This window comes from Amblyomma americanum, chromosome 3, assembly GCF_052857255.1.
Source record: "Amblyomma americanum isolate KBUSLIRL-KWMA chromosome 3, ASM5285725v1, whole genome shotgun sequence".
Lineage (NCBI taxonomy): Eukaryota > Metazoa > Arthropoda > Arachnida > Ixodida > Ixodidae > Amblyomma > Amblyomma americanum.
Window position 1 is genome coordinate 206,871,031 of NC_135499.1, and position 20,766 is coordinate 206,891,796.

Below are 20,766 nucleotides of genomic sequence, written 5' to 3' on the forward strand. Positions count from 1 at the left end.
CGTAAATATTTACAGCTGAAGCTGCTAACTGTGGTAATTGCACTGCTTACACAAGCTTGTCAAAAAAAGAAATGAAAACATTGGAAATGCTGCAAAAATAAACTATATTGAAGAAGCACATTCTAAGGCCGTGTATCTCCCATTGAACATCTTTGCTGACGAAAAACAGAGAAAGTGAATATGCTGAGGCTGGTGCAGCAGATGCTATGGCATCACCACGCGCAGCAGTGTGAAAAAAATTGCATACTTTCTAGAATGCATTAGCAGGATCATGCTTGTCTGGAAGATGGAGAGGAGTATATATGATGATGTGTATCTCTGGCCCACTGTTTACACTGGGGAAGGGGAGTGGCAGAGATAGGGAAAGGGAAGATTCAGTGATGTCATAATGACATGCACTGCTCGCAATGTTTAGGACGTTATTTATAGGTCCTCTCTTACAGAAGCTAGCTCTAGAGACACATCTGCATTAGTACACGCCTCAGCGGCATATCAAGGCTAGTCTATCACAAGTGTTTGAAGTTTAATACACACAAGCACACTAACAACACGCACCTGTTTCAGAGACTGGCATCTGTGCCAGTCTTGCAAAAACTAGTACTAGAGTAGAGCTTTCACTATGTGCTGCTCTTGGCTGATTTCTGTCACTTCTGTTCAGACACCAGAGAGAGAGTCATGTGGGGACAGGTGTCCAATCTTTGGCAGTAACTTCAAACACTCTTTTCTCATTTGCTTACTGAGAGTACTCTCATATGACATAAGTAGTCTCTGGTGTGTTATGCAGGAAGCAGAATGGAGTAGCCTTTAAGAATATGTCAGACATTTCAGTGATATATCAGTTTTCATTCAGATTAATACATTTCAATTAGAGACTTGGGCCTGTACTTGGTCATGGTTAAATAATGCAGCGCGAAAAGACAAGGACAAACGAAGAAGCGGACAGGACTGGCACTGTCCTGTCCTTCAGCGCCAGTCCTGTCCGCTTCTTCGTTTGTCCTCGTCTTTTTGCGCTGCATTCTTTAACCACGATCACTGACCAACAAGCCCAAGCTGCACTTGGTATCCACCTAGTTACATATTTTCGTTGCAAAGCATCTTTCACAGTTTTCACGGAATGTTTTAAATTTTGAATTGTGTTATTACTGCAAAGCACTGGTTCTATTCATGTTAGCTCTTTTACAACCGTTCAGGTTGATTGTGCAGATAGTTATTTTGGAAGGTCTCTATACCTAAGCGGCTTTACTGCATGTGCCATTCTGTAACAAATGCACTTAAATTAGTAGCTTTAGTTTTAGTCACTGGATCTACATAGGGTTTTGTTTTTAATTATTCATCTGAAATTGTCCACTCTTGTGGTGAGAGTTGGACAGTTGATTCAGAATATGGTATAGGGTAAAATCGCATCCTCATGAAACCTGGACCTGCAGTTTGCTGCATGTTTTTCTGCAAAAGCTGTAACAAAGGCTGTGCAACCTGTGCTGTGCAAGACTGGCTGCACACGTCTTAGTACAAGACTGACTTCACTGAAGTTCTGCACATGATGCACGAAATGTGAAAACAGTACCTAAGATCGGCTAGATAGTTTGTCATGGCATCAAAATCATTAAAGTGTGCCTACCCACAACAACAAATTAAAAGAGCAATATGCTGATTAGGAATTATGCAAGGCTAGCTTGCTTCTCTTCATTTGTGGCCTGGTTCGAGAGATGTGACGCATGTGCTGCTGTGCTAATTTCAAGCAACTGCTGCTCCCCTCTGCATATGCAAAGCCAGTTTGGTATTAAGATACACTATGACAGTGCACATCCATTCTTATGGAATATTTTGCATTCAGCACTACAAGCACAGAAAAGTGAATGTGCAGACCCCTGTCAACCTTTGACAGGAATGCACTAAGGAGCATATGCTAGGCATACATGCAGCTTACTTGGATGGCTTAACTTTGCCAGAATAAGCTCTAATATCAAGTTCACAGGCAAGATGCATTTTCTTTTCTTGAGCATGCACAGAATGACATTTATTCAATGCACTAAGCGTGTGCCATAGAAGGTGAAGAAATGAAGCAAGGACAATGAGACACTGAGAGGCAATGGAAGCTAAAGCCTCAGTTCTGCAGCAAGGGCGAAAATGCACTCTGTTCAAAATGGCCTATGACGTGCTGGCCATTACGCATTTATGTCCAGCTGCGACGAACAGTGACGCAACACCACGGTGTAGCAGAGGGCACGCTAGTCGAGCTTGAATACATTCTGGAACTCATGGTAAATGGTCTGCACGAGAACATTCGGTGGACCGCAGTCTCCCCGATAGTCGTCGCTAGACACATCCCAGACCATGACGCCCGCCAGCGACCGGTTGCGCACATACTCTGCCTTAGCCATGAGGCTCTGCGGGTCTTCATAAGCAATCCACTGGTCGTCGGAGTACGCGTAGGGGCACTCGGCACCGGCGTCCCATACTCGCGTCCAGTTCTCGAAGACGAGGTGCCGGCAGATCTCGAAGTAGCTCAGCACTCCTGGGCACCTCGTGAAGAGGCCCGGGATGCCTTCTGGTCGCCCTGCGAGCAGCATTGAGCCAGGCTTGTGGTCGGACTTCTCATCCAGCGTGTATGAGGTCCCGTCCAGGGACACGCTGACCACCATCTTGTGCATAGGAACGCCGCTGGCCAACGCCCGCTGGATGGCGGTCTCGAAGTCTGCTGTCACGTTCTGCGGCCCCGCCCGGTGTCGCATGGGGCTTGGGAACTCGGCGAAGACGTCGCCGCGGAACCCATGTGCCACGACGACGGCGTAGTCTACGTACGAGCAGATCTTTCCGCCCAGCAGCGGCTGGTTGAATACTTCCGTCTCCGGCTCGAAGACGACGACCAGCGTGAGACCGTGGCGCTCGAAGTGTACCCAGAGCTTCTGCAGCAGCACGATGAGACCGCGCCGGTCCTGGTCGGCAGGTCCGCCGCTGAACATGCGGTGAATGACGAGGCCGTCGAATCCGTTGCCCAGCGTCCAGCGGAGCACGGCGCTGCAGAACTGCACTGTCGCGTGCATGGATTCGGCAGCGTAACGGAACAGGCCGTTGTTCACTTCGTACTCGCCGACGGACACGAGGATCTTGAGAGCGGGCCGTTCCTTCTTTATCCGCACCATCTCTCGGTACAGACTGGGATGGGTGATCTTGTGCGTGTAGTCGAAGTGCAGCATGTCGTCGGACCAGTCGGCGGCGCCGGACAGCGGGAAGACTACGTGTGAGCACAAGTTTGAAGGCACCTGCGCACCAGACAGCGGTGTATTTAGCAGGAGGGAGCAAGCGGGGAGGCAGAGCCACGAGGAAATTGCGCCCGTCGTGCTCTCATCATATCTCGCTTAAACACCGCATGTTCACTATAACCGCTCTAAACCCTCAAGTTTTTAACAATTAAGGCTCCCTTTCTGCAGAAAGTCCACAGAGTCGTCGGCATCGGCGTTGTGAGCGAAACATCCTCGGAGAAGCAACCTAGGTGGGCCACTTAGGTCAGGCGACCTTTTAGAGTCATCACAACCTCCCCACCGTGGCAGTTAATGACTGGTCGCGGGAGGCTGCCTGGGAAGAGCATCCTGGGTCGCACGAGCCCCACCGGTGGCAGCCCCTGCCATCGCAGGGCAGCGGAGCATCGCTTAACCTCAGGCACAATTAATGATTGGTCGTGAGCGCTTTAAGCTGTGCAAGTCCCACCGGTGCCAGCGCATGCCATCGCAGGGCAGTGGCGCATCGCTTAACCACTACTCACAAGTGGTGTGAGGACTCTAGAGATCTATGAATGTAAATTCGAGAATGACCAATTCCGCGTATATGGGAATTAACCCATTAATGCTATCGCGCCATACCCTTAAGGCGGAGCTTAAGTCTTCATTTTTTTAAATGCGATATTTACCTTTTTGATGAATGCATTTTGCTGCATTAATACTATATGATGACGCAGCGAAAATAAGGCGACTTTTGTGCACTAGTAAGCTAGTTAACTAAACTTTTTAGCTATCACACGCTACTGGTTGCAGTTAGACTTGTAGCTGGCCGATAGCGACAGCCATGCCAGTTTTCAGAATATCGAAAGCACGATTATGTTCGGCGCTGTGACGCAGCGTGTTCTGGCCATTCCGCACGTCATTCGAAAATCGCGCGGCTTCGGAGCGCGCGTAGTCACACCCACAAGCATACGTCGCTCGGCGACGCCAGTGTTCCTTGGCCTTCTCGGTTCCGCCAACACCCACTAATGGTTCCGGCCGGGCTGTGGAGAGAGGGGAGTGTAAAGGGAATAGTAGTGTTCCTGTATACAGGGGAGAGTAGTGTTCCTGTAATACAGGAGCACTAGAGGAGAGCAGCGGGCATGAGCGTAAGGTGGGTTTGCGCGCGGTTTTCAAACGACGCGCGACCTGACCAGAATTCATCGCGCCACTGCGCCGAACCTAACCGCGTTTATGCAATTTTGAAAACTTGTATGGCTTTCGCGACCAGGCGCCTAACTGTAATGGTTAAAAAATTAACTGACATAATCCAGTTAACCAGCATACATGCTTAACCTGATCTGTGACAATTTCCATCACTGGTGTATTGTCGCAAAGCCATCTTTATGTCTCAACTGGCGGGATTCCCTGAAACACCAGGCATAGACCGCTCTAATAAGCACTCCCTGGGCGTCGCCGTATTGCTCGCTGGATTGCTGCGCGTACCTGGAGCAAGCATGATGGAAGCGGTACAGCGCATTCTCCCAGCACTTGTTCGCAACATTCCAAGAGTGCAGGCGCTTAGACATCTGCCTGCGCCTGATGAAAGGAACGGACGCAACGAATTCTGTGCGTCTTTAGCACTAGGCAACCTCACGGTGGAGCGGAAGCAAGTAAAAGCAATTCTGTTAAGACTCGAGTAGTCTTGTTTTGACTCATTCGGTAGCACTGCTCCAAGTACTAACGAAATTCATCAGCATTTCTTGGACTGCTCTGATGGTAAGTTAAACATGGATTCCGAGGCTGGTATACTGGTCAGTGCCGCCCATAAATGAAGCTTAGTGACGAATCAACTGCATCTGCATTAGATCACTCGCACTGCACGATTAATGGATTTCAACGCGCCATAGCTGTCATTCGCACAGCGGTACACGGCGTATACGCGGTAAAGAGCTCCAGATTAATTTCATTCAAGTGGCTTTCTTGAACGCGCCTTTGCATTTAATCTCTGTCGAAATGCGGTCGCAGATGCCGGGTTCTAACCCGCGACCTCGGGCTCAGCACCAGAATAGGCCACCGCGGCGGATGACTGCACAGTGAAGCAGTCATGCAACATCTCACCTGTTCAAATGTGTATGTCATGGGTGCTGGCCGCTGGAAGCTAGACGAATTGACCATGCACATAACCAAAGGTTTGTCCGGTCCTTCGTAGGCTTGCCGGCCCATGCGGGTTTTTGGACGCATGTCCACCTGCGTAACGCGAAAGACTCCCTCAACGCCAAAGAATCCATCAGCTGATCGGCAACAACAGCAGTGCAGATGCAGTCGCATATCCACGATTCATAAGTGTAACTGTGGCTTCGTATGACCGTACTTACTCGGAATAAAGTTTCAGGCTCGCACGTGGCTGTATATTCGGGAACACTTGCTTGTATTAGTACTATCCTTGGTACTGTGCGAAAACAACGGCATGACGTAGCTTTCATCCACGATTCAGGGTTGCGTAAATAAATGAAGATCCTGTTCTGCCTGCAATGGCGGCGCCAGCCCGACGATTGACTACCTAGTGCGTCGGAGTGCAGCACATCCGCACCCGGAACCTTAACCCCGATATTCGCACCAACAGTACTGAATCCTACCCCGGGGCACCACGCGCGGTAGAGACACGCTCCAGGGATAGCCCTGTGGGCTTTTGCTCGCACCACCACCGCAGTCCGCCGAATGGGATCTCTCCTGCCCTACTCCCCGCCCCTAAACTAGGCGCTCGAGCCATCCTCATACCAACAAAGGGACTCGGTCACTGTGTCCCTATATACCTGGCCAGCCGTTCGCCCGGGGACACGACCAGACGCCAGCTTGCGCATTCATCGCGAGCTACGCCTCGCTTGAAGACGCGACTTCCGCTGCAGGTGCGCAGCTCCGCGCATGGTCGCAAAAGGCGCGCAGGAGAAAGAGGCAGCGGAAGGCAGCGCGTACTTACCTGGTAGGTCTTTTCGCGGCGCATTGTGGTGAGGAGGATGCCAGGAAGAACGAAGATGAACACTACAACGAAGATGAGGCAAGCGCTGGCGGTGTGAACCAGCGCGCTATTGATGAAGGGGTCGCCGAGGTCCACTGCCTGCTGGCTGCCGCGCAGCCCCACCAACGTTGTCTCTTCGTTTTCCATGGCGCCTTAGGCCTCACCGGCACCGCAATAGCCTGTTCCAGGCACCGGCCATCTCGCGAGCGAGCTCCGAACGTTGCGCTGCTGATGCTCCTCTGCCGGCCTCATGCACGGGCAGCGGCTGCGCGAGCCCAGGAGAAGCGATCGGATTGGCACATTGGAATCGGCGATGCACGAACTGGCGCAATGCAGAACACGTGGCGCGAGGGGCGTGCAGCGCGACAGTCAGCCTTTTTGCGTCGTCTTCCTCTTCCTTGTGCTCCGTGTATTAACGCGAAAGCGTTAAGGGTCCCATTCTGCGGCAACCCCGGCGTCGGCGGCGTGTCGAGAAAAGCAGGTGGTCCACCTGCCACCTAAGTCACGTGACCTGTGACGTCGGCAATCATTAACACGTCCTGTAGAGAGCATAGCCTCATTTAAGGAAACCTGGGGATAGTTGGCTTTTATTCATTCTTGATTATAAACTCGTCGAAAAATAGGACTGAACACGAAGGAATTCGACAAGACAGGCGCTCCGTCCCGTCGTCTCCCTTCGTGTTCCTCGCTGTTTTTTTTTTCGCCTTTAAAACAAAAAAAAAAGCTTCCCTCGTTGTACCCAAAATAAGGTTCCCCCATGGAGTGCTGTGGATGGGCTTCATTCGAGGTTGTCACCTCGATTTTGTCTTGTACGCCGAAGAAAAGCACGATTTATCTTCAAACGTAGCAGTGTAGTACTATAGTACAGCTATCAGACGTTTTTCTTTTTTTGCGCATACCATAAAAGCTAACCGCACAATTGGAAGCCATCGTCTCGCCCTCACAGCATTCGACTGTCGATTGCGGGCATTCGATTGCGGTGTCATATACAATCCTTACTGTATACTGCCAGGACAGCTCAGTCCGGTCGTGGCTGCACCAGTACGAAGTATAGCGTTTTGACCTCGTCGCTTCCATATGTACGTGTTTACTTACGTTGTCAAAAGGAAGCTTGACGAGCCTAAACTGTCACACCAATCAGACCTCACGCAACCAACTTTGGGACATAGGTGCGTCGTCGTGGCTCCGTGCGTGTGTCCAAAAACTGCTCGTAACGCTCTCCCACAAAGAAGCGCTGCATGCATTTCGCTGCATCCCATGTTTTCAAGTTAGCTTGCTGCATCTGTGCCCGTGTGTGTGCACGATGTGCCACGCGTCGAATCTACGTGAGAGACGAAGAAGAGTGCCATCCAGCATGTGCATGGACATCTCCATTGTCCGGGTCACTGCATGCAACTGATTGCATGATGGCATTGCCTTTCATTTTCACTCCTCCCTTCCCTTCCCCTTTCCCCCGTGTGGAGTATGCCTCGGTCCCGTCATCACCGGCTGACCTCTTCATCATTTCCTTTCTCTTCCTTACCATCCCTCGATCCATTTTGACGTCCGCAACTCCTGCCTCATCCATCCACTCCTTAGTAGCAACTCTAGCCGGATACAACTCAAGAACGAAGCCTCAAAAACCCGCAGAGGAAGACATCCAGCCAATGGCGTCAACCAATTGTCATTACGCTGCAGTTCATCCCATTTCACGGAGGCACCTGCGATGTCATGCAAAGAGATTAAAAGCGACGTCATGACAAACGGTCGACGGCATTGGCTGGACGCCCTCCTTTGAGGGGAGTTTGCCATTTCGTTATGAAGCTGAATCAGACTATAGAATGAAGTCTGTTGACTCACCTTCCAACCGCTCAAGCACCTCGGCGCGCTTACATTTCCGTTCAATTCCCAAACTCGCCGCGCGTCACTCTGCGCCCATGCATTTTTTCATCTGCGTAGCGCGCGAGACTTGAATGACACGCAGAAATGTACCGCACTAAATGCCAATCGCTTCTTCTTCAAATCTGCAGTAAAATAAAGCTAACTCACACGAGCTTCTCCATATCAGACGGTAATGAATAAGATCAGCTCAATTGTACCTCTTACAATAGCCAATATACAGCTAGCTTTCCAAAGTTTCGACGTCACTCATTCTTGGAATACTTCGAACATCGAAAACCGCAATCGTTGCGGCGACCCACACAGAAATCAGGAATCCTGAAGGCGTACATAGTTGCTCCTCTATCTCTGTTATCAATTAATCTCCTCGTAAGTCTGTCTGGATCTCACTATCTTGGGCACAGGCTAGTTTTTAATTTCAGAAAACTGGAGAGAAATAAGCATTGTGGTGCCCGGGGACAACATCCCACGAATATGCACTTTGCCAACGGAATAATGTCTCCGCCTTAAACGGGACATCTGACGAAGCACCCAGTGCAGTAGAATTTTGCTAGCTTACAGCTAGCTTAATTTAGCGTAGGCGAGAGCTTTCCCGAGCATGCCGAGCTTTCAATGTATCGCCTCAAAAAGTTGGTTGGTTGGCCTCAAACAATGCTGGCACATACCCACTGCGGGGAGTGGCCAAGACGCAGGCGGTTAAATTACTGGATACAGGAACGTTTTTAACGGGAAAGGAGTACTAATAGTATGTAGGCTGATAGATTGGAACACGCAAGGAGGGGGGTCCTGTTAACTTGGAGATCCTGGACAATTGCTTAATGTGCATAACAGTACACAATGCCTGTAATGTTTCGATTTCGTTCCTCGCAGGCAACTTCTTCTTCTTCTCCTTCTTCTTCCTCTTAAAAAATGGCACATCGCAAGATATTTACTGAGGTGAAGAAGAAGAAGCAAGCATGCATTGAGCGCTTCTTCTTCTTAAAACATGGCACATATCCACATTGGAGGATTGGCCGAGGTGTAGTGGCATAAACAAGGAAATTTCCATAGGAGATCACGATAAAATATTAGCGTCAAGCGTGAATTTTGAAAAATGCGCCTTGCTCTTGCACGTGTCGGTCGTATCGTCGTCTTTTGCTTTTTCAACATCTGAGGGGGCGGAAACGACGCAGAGCTTTCAGCCGACGGTGAATGTGCCGTGAAAGAGGGGGAACAAGGGACGAAGTACCGGCACATAGCACATTTTCACAGAACCACCTGGCAATGCCCGACAAAGCGTGTTACCGTCTGCCTTTTTCTTTTCGTTTTTCCTCTTATCAAAATCATAACTTGCTAACTGGCTTTCCCAAGCCTCAAGATTCTTGGCCGATTCCCTGTGGGGTATGCGCCACAAGACGTCCTAAACCTCCCGATTCTTGGCCGATCCCCAGTGTGTGCGTGCGCCGCAAGACGCCACAGAGGACAGGGTAGAGTCACAAGACCCCCCCCCCCCCCCCCCCGTCGTAGCCTATGATGTGCTCGATCCCCACCGACCTTTTTCTCTTATACTTCATGGCTGCGAAGTTAATGGAAAAAAAATTAAACTAACCTAACCATGCGGATTATAACCCCTCCCATTCTCCATGACAGGGTTCAGGTCCCGTGCTATAGCACACAAGACACCATGCACAGACTGCGGGAAGACGTATATGACTTCACAAGCACACCACAGCTCAGAATCACAGCAAGCGTAAACCTGTACGAGGCTTTCGACAGCATATTGTACAATGCCGCCCTGGAAAACCTCCTGGCCACATCACCATATATCCCCCACATATGCCATAACCGCGGGAGTTCCTCAAAAGCCGCTCTGTCCGCTACACCTTTCAGTCTTGCCTTAAAGGAAAACTGAAAAGGCTTTGGAATTCGACAAGTATAAAGGGGTCGAATGTATGAAGCTTGCAGATGAAGATAAAGCATGGGAAGTCTTTTTGTGCTAGCATTTGAAATGGTGAAGTAATCGCCGAATAAAGCCGCATCGGCATTTAGGCTTCTCTGCAGTGCTCCGCGACGGGCAGAGGACGCAGTGATGACGTCACGTACGGCGGCGCTATGTTTCCAGCGAAGAAACGGTTGCTCCAAGGAAGAAAACCGGCGCCACCAAAGGTGAAGCCGAGGAAGCATTGTTTGGCGGCATCGTACGACGCAAGGCTGCATGCGCGAAGACAGCGGATATCTGAAATTTCGGCAACAATGACGTCATCACAAGTTTCCCTGCTTTTCTACAACGCACTGAGAAGGCTTAACATCTTCGCGTATTAATCGGCGATTACGTCACCATTTGATATGCTAGCGCAAAACTACTTGGCATGTTTTACCTAGAAGTTCATACATTCGAATTAATAATAATCTCGAATTCTCAAAAAAAAAAACATTTCAGCTTCCTTTAAGTGGCCTTCCCCCCCAAACTCAACGGTGTCGCAGATTTGCAACACAGCATACACGCGGACGACATAATAATATGGTGCAACCCCCGCCGGACCAGAGGAAGCAGTCCTGGCAGGGCTGGACACCACGCACTCACACATCACCCAGATAGACCAACGGTAGTGCTCCCCAGTAAAATCAGACTACAGATTTGTCTGTGACGGCATAGGGCCCAAGGCTGAGCAATACCGTGACCTAATTCGGTTAAGCATTAACAGCGCTCCATACCTCGTAAGACGATCCGCGTCTATATAGGCCTCCTCCTTAGCCAGATAAGCGACGCCAAGTAATGTCGGAACCGAACTATCACACAGATAAACCAAATTCACACACTCGTCGCAGGTCCTTCCTGTTCGAGAAAAAAATGTCGCCGGACAAACAAACAGCGCAGGCAGGCGCGAGTGTTCTTGCTGGCAGCACAATATGAATCCTCCAGTTCTACCACTTACTATACGCACGCGATTCACGATGTATCGCACAGCCAGATGGCCGTCATAGGCAGCACGTTTTCCCATGGTGAGAAACAAGTGGGAACACCCTTGCAGAAATTCTAGCAATTGCTGAAACCATAACAATCGTCCGTCACAAGAACAGCAAGATACTCATACGGACCGACAGTCAAGGCGCCTGCCGGGCTTTCCTAGAAAACAGACTGCCACCACACATTCACTCCATCCTACAACAAGACCTCCAATTTCACTCTCACTTACAGATCACTCCGCAATGGGTGCTCGCGCGGCCATGAATGCCCGGCACTCATGGCCGAGCGCATGCGCTCTACAGCGCTGATGCAAATTCGGGACCTCCCCCATCTGGCCAGGTGACTACGACCCAAGACGTCATAGGAAACAACTTCACAAAGAACGCACGAAAACACTCAATGAACAAAGACACGTCCGAAGAGCATTAACGTGCCCATCCGAACACATGACATATGAGGAAGGCAGGATGGTCCGCCGCAGCAAGAGACACGCACACACACTGAAGATGCAAGACTATATAAACACTGCGCTCGCGGTCTACCCAGAAGAACAACTTGCACGTCCCAAAAACCAAACCGTTTGGAGTGGCCGCACGTCCAAGCCAACAAACAAAACACCCCAACCTCATCTCATTTTTTTCTCATCACTACTAGTGACCATCACATTACCAATTAATTTTAGTTTCCATGTGTGATAATGTCCATACATCAAGCGCAATTTCAAGAAAAAAATAAGGACAAACGTTCGCCTATGCTTCACCTTTTTGCATTATTTTACGCACTGAACAGTTATACGTACAGTATATAGACGGACCCACATTTTTTTGCTATTCGTATTCGCTTCGTATATGCGTAATTTTACACCATCATCGTTCTCTGAAGCAAACAACTCCAAGTTGTTGTTGTTGTTGTTGACCTCAAGTTCCTGTCCTACGTTCACCTCGCTATCCTCAAAACCAATTAACTCGACCCGCTCCCTCAAGCTCATTTCAGTCCAGTCCATGTTTGTCATATGCAATCTGCAATACAGGTTAGTCACCGCCTGGGTATCCCCCTTGTGGGTATGTGCAATTTTATGAGGGCAACAACAACAACAGCCAGTCCCGCCGTTTCGACCAATTTTCCTTCGTTGTGATAAGGATCCTCGCCCAACGACCGGACGGGAGACGACGAAGACGAAGAAGATTCACCGCCGCGGGCTGGAGGGCTCATCAGGGACGCCGCTGAACAAGCGACCACCGGCGATCCCGAAGCGCCGAGATGCGCAAGACCCCGGCCGCGACCCCGGCGGGCTCGGCCAGGCCTTCGCTGCGTGCAGGGGGCCGCCTGGCACGGCCATCTGCGCCCTCGCCCTCCTACTACTACTCCTACTACACCGCGGGCTATTTGGAGGAGCGGCCAAGCATCCTCGCCTTCTACTTGGTCATCTTCCTCACGACTTTGATCATCGGGGGATTCGCCATGACGCTCTTCTTCGGTGGGTATACACCGCTGGCAGCGCCGCGTCGCGCACACTGCCTTTAACCTTATGCGAGGTCGTATATATAGTACACGATCGGCACTTGCACTAGGCGGTGACGATTGTTCTTGAAAATTGCACTGTATACGCAGCCACGCACAGCACAGGTAAAAAGTCTCCACGTCACAAAAACCAAAGGTTCTTGAAAGGCGAGGATTCTCCTCACCTTACAGAGATTTAGACTTTGGGGGAGGGGGCGTAAGTGGAGCGCTACAGAGCTGAAAAGCAAACAGTGCGGCCCGAAAACTTTTAAGCAAGGTTGTGCATAAAGAGAACCCGAAAGAAAGTACGCCGCCGCCCCCTCGTAGCCAGACTTCGTAACAACAGGACTGAATGCATTTCCGTTGGCGTCATCGTGAGACTAACTACGCCCATTGCATGACAAAGGCCTCTCCCATATCCCTCTAATTAAACCTACCCTGTGCCACTTTATCCTCGCAGACTTCCTAAGCTCATCCGCCTACCTGGCCCTCTGCTGCCCCTTGCTAAGCTGGCTTTCTATTGGAAACCACTCCGTTACCGTAAGGGACGATCGGTCACCTTCTCTTCGCATTACACGCCCTGCCCTGCATTTCTTCTCGATTACAGATACGACATCATTAACGTGCGTTTGCGCCTTGACCCGATCTGTTCTTCCCGCCTATTAACGTTACATCTTTAACTTACCTTTCCATAGCTAGCTGCATGCGCTCGTCCTCAGTTTAATTTTCAAGTATTTTCGTTAGCTTCCGAATTTCTGCCCCATGGGTGAATACTGGCAGGTTATAAATAGTACTAATTTACTCCTTACGGATACAAATAACCTGCTATTCATGACCTCAAAATACCTGCCAAATCCACTGCAATTCCATTGTAGTATCTCCTAGCTATTCCCATCTCGCGGTCTGGATCTGCTGCCACTGCCTGTCCAAGGCAGATGTGATCCCTGACGGTATCCACCCAGCTGGCTCAGCGTTACGGCACTCGGCTGCTGGGCTAGAGGCACTCGGGTTCTGCACCAGCCATGTTTCGATGGAGGCCAAACACAAAACGTGCCTGTGTGCTGTGCGATACGAGTGCATGTTAAAGAGCTCCAGGCGGTCTAAACTTATTCAGAGCCCGCCACTAAGGCGCCTTTTTCTCTTTTCGCTTGTTTCACCCCCTCTACCCCTCCCTCCCCTTCCCTCACGGACCGGTTGAATTATTTACTGACTACTTCCAGTGCTTCGTTGCCTATTGCAAACCATTGTTGTCGTAGCGCGTCGTAACTTTAAACTCTCGCGTTCTTTGGCGGAGTAGAATAATTTTCCATGGGGGACGTCTGAGACATGAGGGACACGTTGGGCAGAAAGCGTCCGTTGTCTTCTGATGTAGCTGCAGAAAAGGGAAGCGCGCTGTAGCTGCAGCTGCGGCTGCCACTGGCTGTGAAACAGGGAGGAAAGCCTATAGTTTTTAATGTGTAAGCATTAGGATGCCCATAATCGCAAAAAAGTGTCTGGTGGTGGCGTGCGGAGCCTCGATTGGCTTCACACGCCAGCCACAGAAAGGGAAATCCCCTCTACACTTCAGAATATAGAGGAAAGAGAGAGGAGGAAGAGAGGGTGGGAGGCAACAGATGGCCAGCAGGACACTGCGGTCGCCAATCAGAGTCGAGGAAGTGGAGAAATCACACTGTGATTGCTGCACTGGATCGGGAAAGTGGAGTCGGATGCAACTCAAGAAAGAAGCGGCAAATGCCCTACAAAGGAGCCCCTCCAGCCGATACCATCTACCGATTCTTCCCCCTCCCCCTTGACCGATCCCCTTTGGCCGGCTAGCGTGAAATCCCACGGGGTGGCCGATGAATGAGGAATAACCGCGGCTTAGTCAGATTAACCGCGGCGCCATGGAAATCAGTCGACGCCATTGGCTGAAGGGGAGGAGGGCGTAGGGGAATAACACACTCAAATACATGCGCACCATCTTGCAGCCAAGCCAAGCATACCGGGTGTTTTTTTGTTTTGTTTTGGTTTCCTTATACAGATTTTTATTTTAAAATCCCTGAAAGATGCGTCGCCACGGTTTGTGACGGTGGATTATACGGCAAGTGGAAAATTACGCATGTAATTAAGAAACTATTACTTCAGTAAAATTACTAATGAACTTTTTATCTTTGGTTTTAGGGCGCAAGATTATTTTGTGAAACTGAAGGCCATCAACATCGAAGGCAAGCCCGGTTTTTAAAGTTTCTCAATCGGCATCGTTTTTCGAGATATGGAACATGAAAAGTACGCTTTTGAAAGCTCACTAAATTGAATTTCCTGCGTTTCAAGTTGATAAATTGATGTCGCAGAGCGTGGTATCGTCACGGATATCGCGTTAATATCTTCTACGTTATAAATCTCATAAATTGCGTTTCTTTTTTTTTGCATTAAAAATTGAGTGACGCCATTTTATCAGTGTGCAATGTGAGAAATCCAACTTGATCTTTCAAAGGCGTTTTATTTTTTTAAAATTCAGTGTCTCGAACCATGGTGCCGATTTAGAGATGTTGAAAACTGCCCTGTCCTTAAATTTTGGTGGCCTTCAATTGCGCAATATAATCTTGAGCCCTAGATCTCAAAACTAAAAAGTAGGTTAGTAATTGCTGCTAACCAATCGTCTTTTAACTGAACACTTTCAAGTGCATAATGTCTGTCTTGTGTACACAATCCACCTGCACAGGCTGTACCGACGAAGGTGTCACGTGACCGTCCCTACGTGTGCCATATGCAAACATGCTTCCCACAGGAGAGGATTTATGGGCAGCCCTTGGTGGAGGAAGTTGATGGGGCGGTCCTTTCACTCAACGCGTTTCTTGAACATCTTTCACCGTAAAAACGAGGGAAAATATGGTGGTCCAAATGAAAAATTTATATCCCCTCCCCCACCTCATTCGCTCTTTAATCAGCCTCCTTAAATCTGTCACAGTCTCTCCTAGCGACGTGAAACCGAAACGTGAAGTGCACGCCATTAAAACAAACACCGCAGGCATATAATGAGCTAATTTCGTAAAGTTTAATGGAGCAGTTCACACACTGCACTGCAATACACAATATATTGGCATGAACATCATTTCAGGGCTACTTTCGTATAGTAAGCAGGCAACCTGGGCACTGCAGATTTTATTACACGCGATATTCACTGCTGAGACCCTTGTGAGGATTGACAGCTGTTAAAAATCTCACTGGATCTTAGTTATGAGGAAATGAAAAGGCAGAGGAACAAATTGTACAAGTCCAACGGCCACAGAGTGCCTTACGCGTGTCCCAAAATATGGCGCATTTTGTGTTTCTTCTATAGAATGGTTAAAATCTGATTACAATAACATCAACTTCGAATTCCTGCGTACCTGAGGATATCAGTATTTTCAAACTGAACAGTTTAGTTTCTCCAAACAGCAAGTCATTGTGACGCCTTAAGACAGTGGTACCGCATTTGGTGTCGGTTACGTTGTGTCGGTTACGTGGTGCTAGTGTACACAGACAAAAATTTCACTGCTTTGTGAACCACCGTGCATGAATTATCGCGGCCCGTGGTCGTCACGGCAACTCACTTGATCTCTGCATTTGTCCTTCGACGGCACGTTATTTTCGATTGCACAGCTTTAGTACTAATTAAGACGACGCATTAAATTATTCCGTTATCATTCTGCAAAATGTGACCCTTAACGAACCAATGCATCCGAAGTATTTAAGCTGTGAAGACGGTAATCAATTCTTTGGCGCTTGTAAGTTTAGAAGTTTCGGCATCACGCTTTGCGCGTGAATTAAGTAAGGTTCGAGGCAACGTTCTCCAGCGTGTTACGCGAACACGTTCCACATAACAGCCAATTATAATGCGCCGTTTTCCCCACGTCATTTCTACACACGCTGAGTAACTTGGTAACTCGCTCTTCGCAGCGTACGCACGCGAACTCGCACGCCCACGAGTGACCACAGGAACTACCACCAAGACGACAACGAACGATACGCAAGTCGCAAGCGCACTTCCGACCTTGATTATATCCAAGCTTCCCGCGCATCGACGCGGCGTCGCAGTCACAAGCAGCAGTCCACTGCCAAAAGCCTCTAACCGTAGTTCGAAGAACCGCCGCAGAAGGCGCCACAAGACGACGTCGTCTGAGAGGCCAAAGCACAACGCCACGACCACTGCGGAGAGGGCGCGACGCGGGAATTCGGACTTTACAACAGTTTCTGATGGGTCGGACCGGACGCTGGACAAGTCCACTCCCAGTCGAATCGACCAGACGGCAGAGAGAGGACCAACAGAGCTGTCCAGCTGGGTGACGCTAGAGCAGCTAACCGCCAACACCACCGGCACCACTGACACCACGTTCTCCGCACCCAGTCGAGTTCCCGTCACCGCCACGCCGCTCGGCAAGTGGCCAGGACTTGTCTATGATGTGCCTCCAGCTGATGAGACAAACGCGACAGGCCCGAGCTTGAGTTACGATCCCGAGGAGATAGCTGGCGGTCGTGACACCGACTCGACCAGCTCCACGTACTCCGCACCTGGCCCACCTCCCGACACCACCACGCCTATCGGGGAGTGGCCAGGTCTTTTCGGTGATGTGCTTCCCGCTGATGACACCAATGCGACAGGCGCGAGCTTTAATTATGATCCTGACGAAGTAGCCGGTCGGGACACCGACTCGAGCAGCAGCACCTCCTCCGCACCCAGCCCAGCCGCCGCCAGTGAGTTGGCAAAGCCGGTTGATGAGTGGGGAAGACTTTACGAGGATGAGATCGGCGTCAATGGGACAAATGCGGAAGGTTCGATTTTGGCGAGCCAAATGGGCTAGCTGGTCTCGACAACGCTGTGCCAGGCTGCACGAAGGCGACGGAAAACATGGAACACTGGCACCGGAACGATTACAGTTTTGTAGACTCACAATCAAGCAGACTTTTGAAACAGCGACTTTAGAGGAAACCTTTGCTTATGTATACAAGAGGGACAATTATTGTTTTTGTCCTAAAAAGAAAAAAAAATGCGTGCATCTGAGACAGCGCACGCTTAGCGAAATATGTAATTTGTCCGAACTCATCGAGATAACCTGTGTACCTTATCAGCTCTTTTTTTTTTCTGCGCTCCACATCGTGACTGTTGCAAGAGCTGGAATGTCTGATTGGTCAGAAACTAAAAAAGCTCAGTGTGTACATGGCATAAAGGACGATGCACGAAAGTATTAAAACGCCGACGGTGCCACATTAACACACATATGTGAAGCGTAAAATAATAAAACATCAAAAGCAACTAACGAGACATCGATGGTACCTGTCTTCTTTAAACGTTACCGACGTGGAATGCCGATGTTCTCTGCCGCGGAAATCACATGTTGGACAAAGCCACCGCAAACTTTGGCAAGCACAACGAATTTCGATCGCGCGATTTGAGGGCCCGCCAAGATTAACCAATTCGCCAATTCCTAAAGGCAGTGGATAACAATCTCTAATCTCTGAAGAGAGAACTTTACTTCCAAGCAAATCTATGCTGGCTTTTCTTTCATTTTTTGCTGTTTTGATTTTCGCCTTAGTAGCTCAAAGTTTCTGATAAGCTGACCTGGGAAGTTCACTTCCGCCATTTCTACTGAAACCGATTAGTTTTAAAATTGCACGTGAAAATTTAGTGTCCATTGTACAGAAAACCGTGGTCATGCCTTTTCTTGTTAATGTCAATTGACCCAACAAGCAAACAGCGCAGCTTATGCTTTGCAAACCTTTTAAATACTAAGCATTTGGACTACGCATTTCACACATCTCATGGTTTAGGTTTACTTTGAGCGTTCGAGGGTCAGCTCACACTGGAGAGAAGTCCCTTTCAAGCAGAAAAACGTGACCGCTCATTGCCTAAGTAGCGTGGTTAATCCTGAGGGCGTCCTCAAATGGTACAAACATCCTCATCCCAAACAGGACGTCGTCAGGACCTTTTGAGTGCGTCATTGACAAAACGTCCTCAGTTCGTACGCTGCTCGACGACATGAGGACAAAAAATTCTCATATGTCCTACAATTAAACGCCCTATAGCAGGAGAATATTGTGACATTGTACTACAATCAAGCCCGCTTTATCTCGCACATACGGTTTTTATTACATAAAAGTGCAGGTCAAGTTAAAGGAAATTTGTGCGCAATGCTGACCCAAGAAATGATGTGCCTCAGGTTATATGATAGAATGCATTTGGTATTTAAGCATGACTTATCCACACATATGTTTCCGGTGGGGTTGAACTTGGGCTTTTGGTCCACAGTAGATGTACTTGTATAAGCGACTTTGCAATTCAGGTGGCAAAATTAAAGTCCAGAGAGAGCTAGAGCCCTCGCTGATGAACGACTGCACAAACAGCAATCCGTGCACGGGTACTGAAAAAGGTAGTGATCAAGCCATGGTCAGTCTTGCTAAGCGTGACCAAACTTTTGCGAAATTAGTTCTTGTAAAAATCCAGCACAAAAGACGGCAAAGAAAGCAGTTTCACAATTCTTGTGAGTGCTGCCTACAATAAGCAAGCAAATAATAACGCGCGTTCTCTGCGCCAAATCGTTAACTTATGTCCTCAAAACAAACCATGCAGAAAGGTCTTGCGGGACAATTTTGAGGACCCAAGACAAATTGTGTCTGAAAGAATGTTCCAGATAAATAAAATGTACCGAGGCCGGACAACGGGACCAGGTGAGGACTTGTTGAGGATCAATAAAGAACATGCTCAGGACGACGCAACGTTCTCAGATTCTCGGGACGTCCTGAGGAGTGGTTGTCTACGGAATTAACTCTCACCACATCTCAACTCACAATGATGTCCTACCGGACGCGACGCTAATCCGAAAGCGCTTAAGACTGGCTCAACAATGTGAAGAATTCGTTTTTTTTATTATTATTATTTGTGCGATCTATGGAACGCTCGGAAATATTGTAGCCGCGAAGCCGGCTACGCCACCTAAAACAAAGAGCTAGGGGAAGAACGCGCAAATAGCGCAGGATGTATTATCGGCACGAAATGAGAGAACCAGGGAAGATTCACGGGTAGCTCTTGGAAGGGGGTGGTTGGGCGGGGGAGGAGGGGGTACGATGCCATTTGAACGATGTTTTCCTAAGTAAATTTTTTCGCTTAAATGGGGGCGACCACCTCCGCAACACCTCCCCCCCCCCTCCTTAAATCCGCCCCTGGCGCGAACGGATGAATCCTGATGTGAACTAAAGACACAATGTTCACAATCACTTTGTTCAATGTACATAGCAACTGTTTCAGAATTTTATCCACGCAAATATTTAATCTGTCTTAACTAAAATATTTGCGTTCAACTAAATATAGCAAGAATTGCAGCGCAGCGTGGGCAATTCTAGTTCATATCAGTAGCAGTCGCGTTATCTGCGGTAAATATAAATATGTTAAAACCGCGTACTTTGCTTCCAAGTGTTTTCCACAAACGGCAGAGTTCTCCAGGAGTGGAATTAGCCGGGCTAGTTGGTTCATGACACAAAAATAACAGCGCGACAGACGGGACAATAAGTAAGAGACACAAACACGAGCGCTGACTATCAACTGAAAGAAATTTTATTACAGCGACGCAATTTATACCCCAGGGTCACACCTACAGCAAAGTTCTCTTGCCAAAGCTCCTTTAGGGTATTTGGCGAGCGTAAATGTTGCAAACTCGTCTTTTTAGGCAGGCGCAATGAACAGTAAAACTTTTTTTACGTGCAAAATTTGTAGCCTTAATCGCATACAAAGCGCCATCGTGAAATCCTTTACGGGCTAGATGCCGCTCAACTGATATATGCGCCGAGTCTGCCACGAATCACCGTATCATATTCACGAATGACCAGAACTAGAAAACGCACTGATATCATCAAATGTTTATTGCGTGTATTCATTTCGAAGACAAAACTCGTCCGAGGCATTAGCGGAAACCGCAGCGCGCACGTCAGAAACATTACGCGCAGAAACGATGCGCCTCGATTAGCTGCCGCTGTTGCACAAATATACGCCGTGATCTTCTCCTTTGAGGCAACGGCATTTCTTGTCGCACATCGCATGCCTACACGAGATACCTGCAACGCAAACTTTACCAACAACGCATACATATATGCTGTCGAAACTTCCAAGCGGCCGCGGCGACTTCCGCCTCGCCGCGGAGGTGGCGACGGCGCCCCACGGACGGATGGATGGATCGGAGCGTCCCCTTTGAATCGGAGTGGTGAAAGTTGCCACC

The 20,766-nt window shown here is 49.0% G+C and overlaps 2 protein-coding genes across 2 annotated transcripts; one reads left to right on the forward strand and one right to left on the reverse strand.

The window, feature by feature from the left end:
- Positions 1 to 1,985: 1,985 nt before the first annotated feature.
- Positions 1,986 to 6,528, reverse strand: LOC144125927 (chitinase-3-like protein 1). The gene is made up of 3 exons (XM_077659753.1): positions 6,178 to 6,528; positions 5,319 to 5,447; positions 1,986 to 3,263 (listed from the first exon to the last, which is right to left on the reverse strand). The coding sequence occupies exons 1-3, from the start codon at positions 6,361 to 6,363 to the stop codon at positions 2,229 to 2,231; spliced, it is 1,350 nt and encodes a 449-aa protein (XP_077515879.1). The 5' UTR covers positions 6,364 to 6,528; the 3' UTR covers positions 1,986 to 2,228.
- Positions 6,529 to 12,197: 5,669 nt separating this feature from the next.
- On the forward strand, positions 12,198 to 19,023 carry LOC144125928 (uncharacterized). The gene is made up of 2 exons (XM_077659754.1): positions 12,198 to 12,518; positions 16,460 to 19,023. The coding sequence occupies exons 1-2, from the start codon at positions 12,302 to 12,304 to the stop codon at positions 17,359 to 17,361; spliced, it is 1,119 nt and encodes a 372-aa protein (XP_077515880.1). The 5' UTR covers positions 12,198 to 12,301; the 3' UTR covers positions 17,362 to 19,023.
- Positions 19,024 to 20,766: the final 1,743 nt, after the last annotated feature.

Coding starts and splice junctions, on each gene's coding strand:
- LOC144125927 (XM_077659753.1), bottom strand. CDS start 6,363: ATGGAAAACGAAGAGACAACGTTGGTGGGGCTGCGCGGCAGCCAGCAG. Junction 5,448..6,177: donor GCCGCGAAAAGACCTACCAG/GTAAGTACGCGC, acceptor CGCGTTACGCAG/GTGGACATGCGTCCAAAAAC. Junction 3,264..5,318: donor TGACATACACATTTGAACAG/GTGAGATGTTGC, acceptor TCTGGTGCGCAG/GTGCCTTCAAACTTGTGCTC.
- LOC144125928 (XM_077659754.1), top strand. CDS start 12,302: ATGCGCAAGACCCCGGCCGCGACCCCGGCGGGCTCGGCCAGGCCTTCG. Junction 12,519..16,459: donor CGCCATGACGCTCTTCTTCG/GTGGGTATACAC, acceptor CGCTCTTCGCAG/CGTACGCACGCGAACTCGCA.